Below are 12,607 nucleotides of genomic sequence, written 5' to 3' on the forward strand. Positions count from 1 at the left end.
CTTAGGCAGTTATTGTTTGTGCATCCCTCACTTGATTTCACTTGAGGTGGGGGAAGGGAGTTTTTGTAGTTTGTTGTAAATAGAAGGGCACTAAAGTAGAGATTGTAAGGGAACAGGTGTGACCTGTGCCCTCAAATATCTTACAGTCTAAGCCATGTAGAAAAGATTTAATCACCTTTTTATTACACACGCATTGTTGTAATAATCTTTACTCAGTGTTCAGTCATGTTGGTTTAGGACAAACACAAAAATGTGTCAGGATGTTCATTCAGTTTAAAGTATGTAATAAGCAGGTGGAGAGTCTTTTCAGTGAATGGTGAGACAAAATTCTAATCTCAGATCTTTAAGGCAATTCACAGAAGAGGTAAGATAGAAATGGGACATAGATTTGGTGTCTTAAAAAAGAAGTTTATGGACAGGCTTTCCATTTGGGAAGAATAGCCTGTCAGATCAGAGACAGGAATAGGTTTTATGCAGTGTGTATCAAATAAGTTTGTTCTGATGGAACAAATACATTATGGTTTGGTATATGGAGAGATGGCTATAGCTGAGGGAGGGGAGATAGTAGGTAAAAGCTGGCATGTCGCAGAGGTAGGAAGCCCTTGTAGGTTCCTGGAAGGAAAATAGCATCAAAATGCTAGGATGAGAAGGATGGTTCTTGTTTCTGGTGATAGAGTGTTTTGGTGTGAGAAGAGTTTGGAGGTTAGCCTAAGGAGATTGTTGTAGTGGTTGAATGACAGGCTGCTTGGATGTTGGATATAAACTATGGAAAGGAGGAGGAAGCCTCCTTCCCTAGCCCCTGGCAACTTCTACTAATCTGTTTCCTACCTCTGGATTTGCCTCTTGTGGGTGTTCCATATAAACAGAATCATATAATATGGTGGCCTATTGTGTCAGGCCTATGTCACTTAGCATGTTTTCAAGGCTTATCTGTGTTGTAGTATGTATCAATACTTCATTCATTTTCATTCAGAATCCTTACAATGCCCCATGAGGTCATGCACAACTGGGGATGCCCATCTCATCTACTGTTACTTTCCCTTCTTGCTCACTGTGCTCCAGCCCTACTAATTTCCTTGCTGTTCCCAAACATATCAAGCACACTCCTTCCTCAGGACTTTTGCTGTTTACTTTACTTTGAATATTAAAATGCTCTTCCCCCCACCCCCCAGATAGCTACATGGCTTGCTAGCTAACCTTTTCAGTTTGTTCATAAGTCCTATTCTCAGTGATGTCTTCCTTGACAACCGTATTTAAAAATGGCATCCTTCTGTCCTTATTCCTAGAACTCTTTTGTCTTTTCCTCCCTTATTTTGCTCCCTAGCATTTATCAGACTCAATTACCGGATTATGTGATTTGAGTTATACTTTATAAATGGGTACTTAGGCAACTTGTGTAGAATTGAGTAGATATGAAGGGCATGAGGGAGTCTAGGTGAGAGGAGTTGAGAGTTTGGGTTAGGATAGTCCTAATCAAAGCGGAAAAGAAAATATTCATTTAACATTATTTAGCATTTATTATATGCGAGATGTGGTACCAGAACTAAAAATATAAGGGTAGATAAGATATGATTCTTTCCTGGAGAAGCTTATCACCTAGTGTAGGGTAGTGGAAAATCACCTGAAGAGCTTTTTCAGAATTCACAAACTTGGATCTCCTGTTGTTAAAGGCTTATCAGAATCGCAATTAGAGTAAGGTAGGAATGTGTAATTTGGAAAAGCGTTCTATAGTGATGGAAGTGTTCTGTATCTGGTGGCTGTTGAGCTTATGATATATGATCATTGCAACTGAGAAACTGAATTTTTTATTTTATTGAAATAGCTACATGTGGCTAGTGGCTGGTATATTAGACAGCATACATCTCCTGACTGAGACGAATATACATAAAAAATTATAGCACAATGGGATGTATGTCTGGTCATAGAGCCATGGAGTATGGAACACAGATTCTCTCCTTACTTATTTCACTGGTGCATGTTATAACTCACATGTGAATAGGTATTGGGATTTAGAAATGAACGATGAAGAGGGAGAAGATAAAGATAAAAATTTTATAATTTAATATCATAGAGCATTAGAGGCTTACATGTTGCTGTCATTGACATGGGGAAGAAATAAAAATTGTGTGATTCTTGACCCCTTTTCTTTGCATTCCAGGTTGCAGTCTGTAACTTGGCTTCCCTAGCCCTGAATATGTATGTCACGTCAGAACACACATATGACTTTAAGAAGTTGGCTGAAGTTACCAAAGTCATTGTCCGAAACTTGAATAAAATTATTGATATTAATTACTACCCTGTCCCAGAGGTATGAATAGATTTTTTGCTTATTGGTAATTATCGAAATCCAAGTTGGAGGGAGTGTATCACGGTCTGCCAATCATCATTTAAATGGCTGTCAGTGGGATGGTGTGAGAAAATGGAGATAAAAAGAGGGTATCATTTGGTGCAGAATGTTGCCTTTTCTATTCAGTAATGTCTCTTTCTCTAAATCTGTTGGCACAAAGGCATGCTTATCAAATAAACGCCATCGCCCCATTGGAATCGGGGTACAAGGTCTGGCAGATGCTTTTATTCTGATGAGGTATCCTTTTGAGAGTCCAGAAGCCCAGTTACTAAACAAGCAAATCTTTGAAACTATTTATTATGGAGCCTTGGAAGCCAGCTGTGACCTGGCCAAGGAGCATGGCCCATATGAAACCTATGAGGGCTCTCCAGTCAGCAAAGGAGTAAGTATATGGATGAAATTTCTTTTTGCCTATAAGTTCCTGTAGTAGGCTGAATGGTTGCCCTCAAAAAGATATGTTTACATCTTATTGCTGGAACCTGTGAATGTTATCTTTTTGGTTTAAAAAAGTCTTCGCAGATATAATTAAGGATTTTGAAATAAGATTATCCTGGATTTTCCAGGTGGGTCTTAAATCTAGTGACAGTATCCTTATAGGAGACAGAGGGGAGGAGGAGGCAACATGACGATGGAGGCAGAGACCAGAGTAATGCATCCACAACCCAAGAATGCTGATAGTCACTAGAAGCTGCAAGAGGCAAAGAACAGAATCTGCTCTAGAGCCTCTGGAGGGAGTGTGGCCCTCCCAACTTATTCATTTGGGGCTTCTGGATTCCCGAGCTAGGAGAGAATAAATTTTTGTTATTTTAAGCCACCAAATTTATGGTAATTTGTTATACCAGCCATAGGAAGCTAATATGGTACTTTTGTTCTCTAGAGTTAAAAAGATACTCTTTTTTTTTTAAGATTTAATTTTTAAGTAATTTCTGCACTCAACATGGGGCTCAAATTTATAACCCCGAGATCAAGAATCGCATGCTCCACCAACTGAGCCAGCCAGACTCCCTTTATCGTAGGCAAAGTTCTTTTATTTATTTATTTATTTATTTATTTATTTATTTATTAATTAAGATTTTTATTTTAAGAAATCTCTATACCCAATGGGGGCTCGAACTTACAAACCCGAGATCAGTAGTCCCACACTCTATCAACTAAGCCAACCAGATGCCTCACCCCTTTGTTTATTTAAAAAAATTTTTTTTGACATTCATGTATTTTAGAAGAGAGACAGAGCATGAGCAGGGGAGGAACAGAGAGAGGGAGACACAGAATCCGAGGCAGACTCCAAGCTCTGAGCTGTCAGCACAGAGCTGATGTGGGGCTCAAAGTCATGAGCCATGAGATCATGACCTCAGCCGAAGTTGGACGCTCAACCGACTGAGCCACCCAGGCGCCCCTCCCTTTTATTTTAATGTTTTATTTAGAACTAGTCATTGGTAAAAGTGACCTAAGAAGAATGCTAACTGTATTAGTTTTCTTTCACTAAATATAGTACATTAAAACAACATATGTTATCATCGTTTCCTTGAGTCAGGGTTCCAAGCTTGCCTTAGTTTGGGTCTCACAAGGCTATAGTCAAGGTGTTGGTAGGGGCTGGAGTCTCATCTGAAGCTCAGAGTCCTCTTCTAAGCTCACTGTTGGCAGAATTCATTTTTTTTGTAGCTGTAGAACTCATGACATCTTGCTTCTTCAAAGCTAGTGAGAGAGAGTGTCTCATTTCAAGAATACCCGAGTCCAATTGCTCTTTTGAGGGCTTTTATCTGATAAGTCAGGTCTACCCAGGATAATTTCTCTTTTGTTTATCTCAAAATTAACTGATTGGTGACCTTAATTACATCTGCAGAGACTTTTCACCTTTGCCATAATCGTGTAAGTGACATCCATCATATTCCCAGGTCTTGCCCACATTCGGGAGGAGGACATTGTACATGGGCTGTGCACCAGGGGGTGAGAACCTGGGAACAATTCTGCTGTCCACACTGCCTTTATTATTGGTAGAATGATTTTCTTCAGTGTAAAATAAAATGTTATGTTATTTTTAGTCTTGATGTTCCTGCTGATTTTGGGGAAGTCTGATATGCAGTGATTTGAAAATAGATGTCTAGTAGCTAAGCAAATAGATCAAGGGGCAGATGAAAGCATTTAAGAAAGATGAAAATAGAGTAACACTTTACAAAGAGAATGCATCTCAGCAATATACTTGTGTTAATGTTAGGATTTCCTGGTTTGTAGATATGATATGGATTCTAGATATGATAAGGGGAAGAGGTAACCCTTAACCAGTTTTTTTAACATTCTTTTAATCAGTTAGACTGCATGGAAATTTGGCCAGGGGAATCTCTGGACTTTGAATTCCTCACACAGTTCCATTAGAAGACATTTGTTGGGATGTAGGGCATGGCAGTTAGTCATTCGGTTTTTGTCATGGTTTTAAATTGTTGTAGGGTGGTTTGCCATAAATTTGCATTGTTTATTCCCTAGATCCTTCAGTATGATATGTGGAATGTCATTCCCACAGACCTATGGGACTGGAAACTTCTCAAGGAAAAGATTGCAAAGTAAGTAAGGAGATGTAAGGTAGCTTTAAAGTAAGGAGGGTTTAACTCTCATTGTGGCTTTCAGAAGTTAGGTATGTTTTATTAACTTCTGAAACTTATTTTTCTCTTTTAAATGGGGCTTACATGACCTATTTACAGAACTGTTTTTGTAAAAATACTTTGTAAGATAATATATGAATAGTAACCTGCAAATTGCTTGGTACACTGAAAACATTTTAATAAATGGTAGGTATTATTAGCTCATCTTGTTTTAGGGGCTTAACTATCAGGATTAAGCAATTCTTTTTCTCATTAAACCTTCATATTTTCCATTGTGCTTGCTTTTTAAATGTTTTTCACTTTTATTTTTTGCTTAACCACCTTGGTGATTTGTCAAAATGGCTTTTGCTGAATTGATTGTCATAGGAATAAGTTAGGGATTTTGGAGAGGTTTTGGAGGGTAATGTGTTAAACTGTGTGAAAGAAAAACTGTGAAACTTGAGGTTTTTTAAGGCCTTTCAATCTAAGAAACATAAAAGATTTAAGGGCAGGTAGAATGTTTTGCTTAGTGAATAATAAACAAATTGTTTTCATTTTATTCATGAGTCTGTCATCTGTGGGTTAATGCATATGCAAAGTGTTTAATGTTTACAGAAGGAAGTAATAGGTTTAAAATACTCTTTAAAAATACCTGTTCACCTTAAAATTGTTTTATTACTCAAATAATACATATTAGAAAAGGTAGGAAAATATATGTGTGAAAGGGAGTAAAATGAAAAGTATCCCAGTACCACCTCCCCCAAAAACCTGTTTGTATCTTCTTGTCTCTTATCTTTCAGATTTTCTTTTGAACATGTGTGCATGTGTACATTTACATGCAAATTCAACTTTTACAAACATGAAGCTATAGTTTATTTTTTGTGTTTTTTTTTTGTCAAATGCTATAGGTATTTTTCTATACACAACTTTTTAAATTTTCAAAATTAATACATGAATAATAAAATTCAAATACAGAAATAAAATGGAAAGTAAAAGCCCTTCCTTTTTTTATTTTTAAATGTTTGTTTATTTTTGAGAGAGAGCACGCAAGCAGGGGAGGGGCAGAGAGATGGGGACAGAGGATCCAAAGCAAGCTCTGTGCTGACAGCAGCAAGCCGATGTGGGGCTCGAACTCACGAATCATGAGATCATGACCTGAGCTGGAGTCAGGCCCAACCGACTGAGCCACCCAGGTGCCCCAACAGCCCTTCTTTTTATACCTCTTCTGCCAACCACTTGTTCCACAGAACAAAAACCAGCTTACTCCTTTTCCCAGAGATAACCGTTGTTAATAGTGTGTATTTTTCTAGACCTTTTTCAGTACGCTTGCAGATGCATACAGTTTTGTTCCAAAGATGTGATCAAACTTGACATTCTTTTTTTTTTTTTTTTTAATGTTTAATGTTTATTTATTTTGGGGAGAGAGAGGGAGAGAGACAGAGTGCAAGCAGGGGAAGGGGCAGAGAGAGAGGGAGACACAGAATCCAAAGCAGGCTCTAGGCCCTGAGGTGTCAGCACAGAGTCCGACACAGGGCTCGAACCCACAAACCGTGAGATCATGACCTGAGCCAAAGTTAGATGCTTAACTGACTGAGCCACCCATGCGCCCCTAACTTGACATATTTTAAGACCTTTAGGGATTTATTTTGGACATCCTTCTTTTTTTAGTCCATGCAGATCTGCCTAATGTTTTTATTTTATTTAAAAAAAAAAATTTTTTTTTCAACGTTTATTTATTTTTTTTGGGACAGAGAGAGACATAGCATGAACGGGGGAGGGGCAGAGAGAGAGGGAGACACAGAATCGGAAACAGGCTCCAGGCTCTGAGCCATCAGCACAGAGCCTGACGCGGGGCTCGAACTCATGGACCGCGAGATCGTGACCTGGCTGAAGTCAGACGCTTAACCGACTGCGCCACCCAGGCGCCCCCTGCCTAATGTTTTTAATGATTACAGACAATTCCATAGTTTGGTATGTGCCATATATATATATATATATATATATATATATATATATATATATATATATGACTCTTCAATACATTTTCCTATCTTTGGACAGGAAATCACTGTCCACTTTACTGAGTAAGTAAGACATGAGGTCTTTTGGTGGTTTGCTTGATGCCTCAAAATTACAAAGTGACAAAGTGAGATTAAGATTCCATTAGGATATGAAGCTTTAAGCTAAGTACTGTGTAAATCCAGAGGTATAGAATGTAGTAAAGACAAACTCTTTGAGAAACTTAAGACTAAATAAGGTAAGACATGTAACACAAGTAGTTAAAATGTACATAAAGGTACATGTCATAGAAAATGTTTGCAGAAGAAATATTTATATTTGGCATTAAAAAAAATTTTTTTTAATGTTTATTTTTGGGAGACAAAGAGAGTAGGGGAGGGGCAGAGAGAGAGGGAGACACAGAATCTGAAGCAGGCTCCAGGCTCTGAGCCTGTCAGCACAGAGCCTGATGTGGGGCTCGAACCTGTGAAGCATGGGATCATGACCTGGGCCAAAGTTGGACGTTCAACCAACTGAGCCACCCAGGTGCCCTTATGTTTGGCATTTGTATTCAGCATTGTCTCCCTGCTTGGGAAAGATGTTCTAGAGGGGTCATCTCTTAGGCTAAGCTTTGAAGAACAAGCTAAGGGCAGTGTTCAGATAGTGTACTCTTTCTTAAGCACTCTGGCCGTGAATAGAGTCAAAGATGTTAACCTTCCTCTAGGAATGTTATGATTAAAGAGGTAATAGAAGAAGTCAGGAATATACATAATCTGAGCATAATTTTTTCCTGTGGAGAATTTTGGTGATAGATGTCTGATTGTGACCACTTTCACATCATTATTTTTCCTTAAAGAGCTTAGCACAGTGATCATATAGGTACTTAGAGAAGAGTGAGGGTTGAATGAATGTACCCTGATACAGGTGGGAACTCTCCAACAGTCATTTGAGTATTTCCCTGAGCAAGCTAGTGTATCAAATGCTAATAAATCGGCATAATAAGAATTGCCAGCACTAAAAATTGTGCTAATTGAGTTGAGGATTCGGGCATTTAGGAGAGGGGCAAGCTATACCATTCATACTGTGAAGTTGCATCTCTACTGGGGTTGCATGCAAAAGTCATTATATGAGTCTAATGCATGTATGGTGTCACTTACAGCATCTGCATTTACTACAGTGACATAAAGTAACTGCCTTCCTGGCAGATTATAGCTTTAGGACCAGCATCTGATAATCTCCTTTTCTTTAGGTATGGTATAAGAAACAGTTTACTTATTGCCCCGATGCCTACTGCTTCAACTGCTCAGATTCTGGGAAATAATGAGTCCATCGAACCTTACACCAGCAACATCTATACTCGCAGAGTCTTGTCGGGAGAATTTCAGGTGAGATCACGACTAGACCTACAGGAGATTGTGCAAAAGCCCCATGTTGGGAGTTAATGACAACTCCTATTTAGTTTGCCCCTTTTTGCTTAGTACAGGGCACAGCTTTGATAAAGTGAGTCATCTTCATCTCCAGTGTTACTCTATTTCAGCACATAATAGGCATTTAATAAATATCTATCAAAAGAATGAATTTTTGAGGGTTACATAGGAAAGTAACTTGTTGATGTTAGAGTTCACATGATATTTAACCATCCTGTAATGATGGTTACTATTTACAAATTTTTACAAATAACTTGTTTACAAATTAGAATTTCTGGTGGGTAGGACTAGTGTTTTTTTTACAGTTCCCAGGTAATTCTAATATGCAGCTAGGGTTGAGAACCACTAATTTTAGAAGATTTTTATTTGTGAATTTCCAGATCTCCTGAAATCAATTTCTGTAGGTTTGGAGTGGATGCATTTCTAATTTTTCTTAAGTATTTATTGTATCCTTTCTTAGGAAAAAAAAAAAAATAGAGTCCACAAAGATTACCCATCTTAGGCAATGCTGGCTCTTTTCACCTTTGCAAATATTACGTTTCTTGAATAACAGGCCAAGATTTTAAAGGAATACAGCTTTTGTTTGGTAGGATGGGCCTCTTAGTTTTATAAAATACAGAATTTACCAAGTAATCTAATGTTAAATGCTTCTTTAAATGATCTTATTTACTTTAAGTTCCAGGCCTGTGATCCTGTTTAGCCCTGTCATTCTTAATTATTCCTTGGCATCTTTTTTGCTTTTTCATTCAGATTGTAAATCCGCACTTACTGAAGGATCTTACCGAGCGGGGCTTATGGAATGAAGAGATGAAAAATCAGATTATTGCATGCAATGGTTCTATCCAGGTACAGAATGAAAATGAAGTGTGCTCTTTAGTAGCTAAGTTGGACATTGGTACCTTCTCACTTATCCCAGGCAGTGGAGAGAAAGAATGGCTATTCACTGTGGTCATATAGGCTTATGTTCACCTCTGCATTGTTGTGCTAGGATTATATACATCTTCACATAGCTAGGCCTTTCCCTCTTGTTTGTGCAATAATATAAAGCAGTAGTTTCCAACTTCTCTGTACATAAGAATCAGTTGGGGAGCTTTTAAAATTCTGAAGCTTAAAAAAATTTTCGGAAGCTTAGGTTGCATAACAATTAAGTTGGAATATCTGAAAATGGGAACCAGGCATTAGTATTTTTTAAAGACCATTGGGGTCTTTAAAGTCCCCAAAGACGTTGGGGACCACTGATAAAGTGTGAAATTAGAGAGTCAGACCTATTTTAAAAGTATGGTGGAGATTGAGGACTCAGAGTCCAAAAAACAGAGCCGCAAATAGTATTTAACAATAAAATATTTGCATATTTGCAGCCGAGAATCAAGAAGCATTTATTTAAAAAAAATTTTTTTTTAATGTTTATTTATTTTTGAGAGAGAGAGAGAGAGAGAGAGAGAGAGAGAGACAGAGACAGACACACCACGAGCCAGGGAGGGGCAGAGAGAGAGAGGGAGATACAGAATCTGAAACAGGCTCCAGGCTCTGAGCTGTCAGCATAGAGCCTGATGTGGGGCACAAACTCTGAACGGCGAGATCGTGACCTGAGCCAAAGTCGGACATTCAAATGACTGAGCCACCCAGGTGCCCAAGAAGCATTTATTTGTAGATGGAGGCCTCTGTCTAAACATTTGTCTCCTTGGTAACACAGATAAAGATTTCTGTAACAGTTCTATTTTTGCTGGAAGAAATGGTGACACTATTAGCTAGTCTGTATGTTTTGATGCAGATTAACCCTATACCTAAGAAAATGTTCTGTTGACTCCAAAAGGGGTTTGTTTCATTGCTTCCCTTGATCATGTACCTGTGAGTTACAGCCCTGATTATTTGTGTTTTCTGTAAAGCTCAAGGGTCATTTATTGCTGCTTGGTTCCTTCCTTTTTTAAGTGCCTCTAGAACAATGAATATTTTGGCTATAATCCAAATAGAAATGGATCTTTAATCATTACCACCAGCCATATATTTTGTTGGTTAAATGGAGTTTTGTTGGACATTCTAATCCAGAGGTAAGCAGTCTTGGGAAACTTGATAAGGGCTCATATTGTATGATACTGAATGGTATGGGTCAGATCTGGCAGGAAATAGAACTGAGGCCAGACCCTGGTATCATTAATTATGTTAATTAAAGGGACGCCTGGGTGGCTCAGTCAGTTGAGACTCTGACTTTGGCTTAGATTATGATCTCACGGTTCATGAGTTCAAGCCCTGCGTCAGGCTCGCTGCTGTCAGTGCGGAGCCTGCTTCGGATCCTCTTCCCACCTCTCTCTCTGTTCCTACCCCACTTGCTCTCTCTCTCTCTCTCTCTCAAAAATAAGTAAACATTAAAAAAATTATGTTAATTATGCTGATTTCTTCAGCCAGAGTGCAATAAACATTTGTTTTTCCTTCTTCAGAACATACCAGAAATTCCTGATGACCTGAAGCAACTTTATAAGACTGTGTGGGAGATTTCACAGAAAACCGTTCTTAAGATGGCAGCTGAAAGAGGTGCTTTCATTGATCAAAGCCAGTCTTTGAACATCCACATTGCTGAGCCTAACTATGGCAAACTCACTAGTATGCACTTCTACGGCTGGAAGCAGGTTGGTGGAGGAAATCATGGACTTGTTGCCAGCTTGGGATATTTTGGAATTGGAGCAGTTTTACCTTTTAGCTGCCTATTTAAATATTGCCACCTAGTTCTTTCATTTCAAATCCAATATGTTAAAACCAAACCATGGTTTTTGTGCCAGATTAAGCTCTCACTTTGGATTTTCTTGTTTCTTTTAGGATTATTTCATTATTAGTTTTGAAACCTTGGAGTTACCTACGACCCTCCCTTTATTCTCCATACAATTACTCACCAAGTTGTGGTGGTTGTACCTTTGTACTGTTTCTTGAATATCTTTCTTCCTGTTCCACTACCATTATTCTTAACTTGTTAACTGATCTCTTTGCTTCTAGTAACTGCATTATCTTGTGCACTGCTACCATTTCTAAAATAAAACTTTACACATGTCAACCCACTCACTGTTCAAAAACATCCATTGTTTCTCCACTTTATGTACAATCTAAAAGCCAAATTACTTAGCTTGTCATTGGCAACTGTAAAGTCCTGTGATTCTGGATTCTATCCTTATTAACTGGCAATCACGGGTATTTATATAGAATTAAATTTTTTTCTTTTTAATTTAAGAGACATTTATTGAATACATACTATGTGCTAAGACTGGGGATACCAAATAGAAGATGATGGTACTTATCCTTGAAGTAGTCATCATCTGTTCTTTACAGAGACACAGTCTAGCTCTCTAAATAATTATAAGGCAGACATTGTTTTAGGCAAACATGGAAGTCATACACATAAAAACAAAAGACTATAGAACAAAAATGTTTGACATTTCCAAAAAGATAAGCTTTTTTAGGGGTAAAATGAACACAATGTGCTGACTGTTTGTCTTTAAGCATTTTTGAGAAGGCTTCCTACAGGAGATGGAATTTCAGGTTTAGAAAACAATCTGATGTGGTTTATGGAAATGTATTTTAAACATTGGTTTCGAATGTCTAGTGTCCTTACAATTTCTAATTGTTGTATTTGCTTCCTTTGTGTAGGGTTTGAAGACTGGAATGTATTACTTAAGGACACGACCAGCAGCGAATCCAATCCAGTTCACTCTAAATAAGGAGAAGCTGAAAGATAAGGAGAAGGCCACAAAAGAAGAAGAAGAGAAGGAGAGGAACACAGCAGCCATGGTGTGCTCTCTGGAGAATAGAGAAGAGTGTCTGATGTGTGGGTCCTGAGGAAAGGCTTGGAAGAGACCAGCACTTCCTCACAGCCAAACTACTTCTTGAGCATAGATAGGCACAGTAGGTTTGCTTGAAGTGCTAAGGTTTTGCTGGACCTTATTGCAGCAAAAGGAGCAATTGATTTAAAGTACTGTTTCTATATAATAGTGTGAAAGTACTGATATTTTAAATCAATATATTGGGAATCAAAGTAGAAGTTTTAGGAATGCAAAAGAGGTCATCTTGCAAATAGGAAGTAACTGAATAGGGTTTCATTGCCCGCTTGGCACCCCTTTTTTGGTGACCTCAGTTTTCATAAGAAGACCTAGTTTTACTGCTTTGACTGGTGGGTCCATAGAAGCAAAACTGAGTCATAACCTGTGAGAAGTGTTGGCAGGACCTTTATCTGGATAAGGTCCTATTGGTCATTCTGAAATAAACTTTCAAAGCGA

At 38.2% G+C, this 12,607-nt stretch overlaps 1 protein-coding gene across 1 annotated transcript in view; it reads left to right on the forward strand.

The window, feature by feature from the left end:
- RRM1 (ribonucleotide reductase catalytic subunit M1) overlaps positions 1-12,607 on the forward strand; it is a 37,243-nt gene extending 24,636 nt beyond the window's left edge. The window contains exons 13-19 of the mRNA XM_011286586.4: positions 2,159-2,308; positions 2,508-2,729; positions 4,829-4,905; positions 8,171-8,306; positions 9,099-9,194; positions 10,784-10,972; positions 11,982-12,607. Of these exons, the coding sequence (XP_011284888.1) occupies positions 2,159-2,308; positions 2,508-2,729; positions 4,829-4,905; positions 8,171-8,306; positions 9,099-9,194; positions 10,784-10,972; positions 11,982-12,170 (1,059 nt within the window). The 3' untranslated portion in view covers positions 12,171-12,607. The remainder of the gene's footprint in view (positions 1-2,158; positions 2,309-2,507; positions 2,730-4,828; positions 4,906-8,170; positions 8,307-9,098; positions 9,195-10,783; positions 10,973-11,981) is intronic.

Source organism: Felis catus, chromosome D1 (genome assembly GCF_018350175.1).
Source record: "Felis catus isolate Fca126 chromosome D1, F.catus_Fca126_mat1.0, whole genome shotgun sequence".
NCBI classification, from domain to species: domain Eukaryota; kingdom Metazoa; phylum Chordata; class Mammalia; order Carnivora; family Felidae; genus Felis; species Felis catus.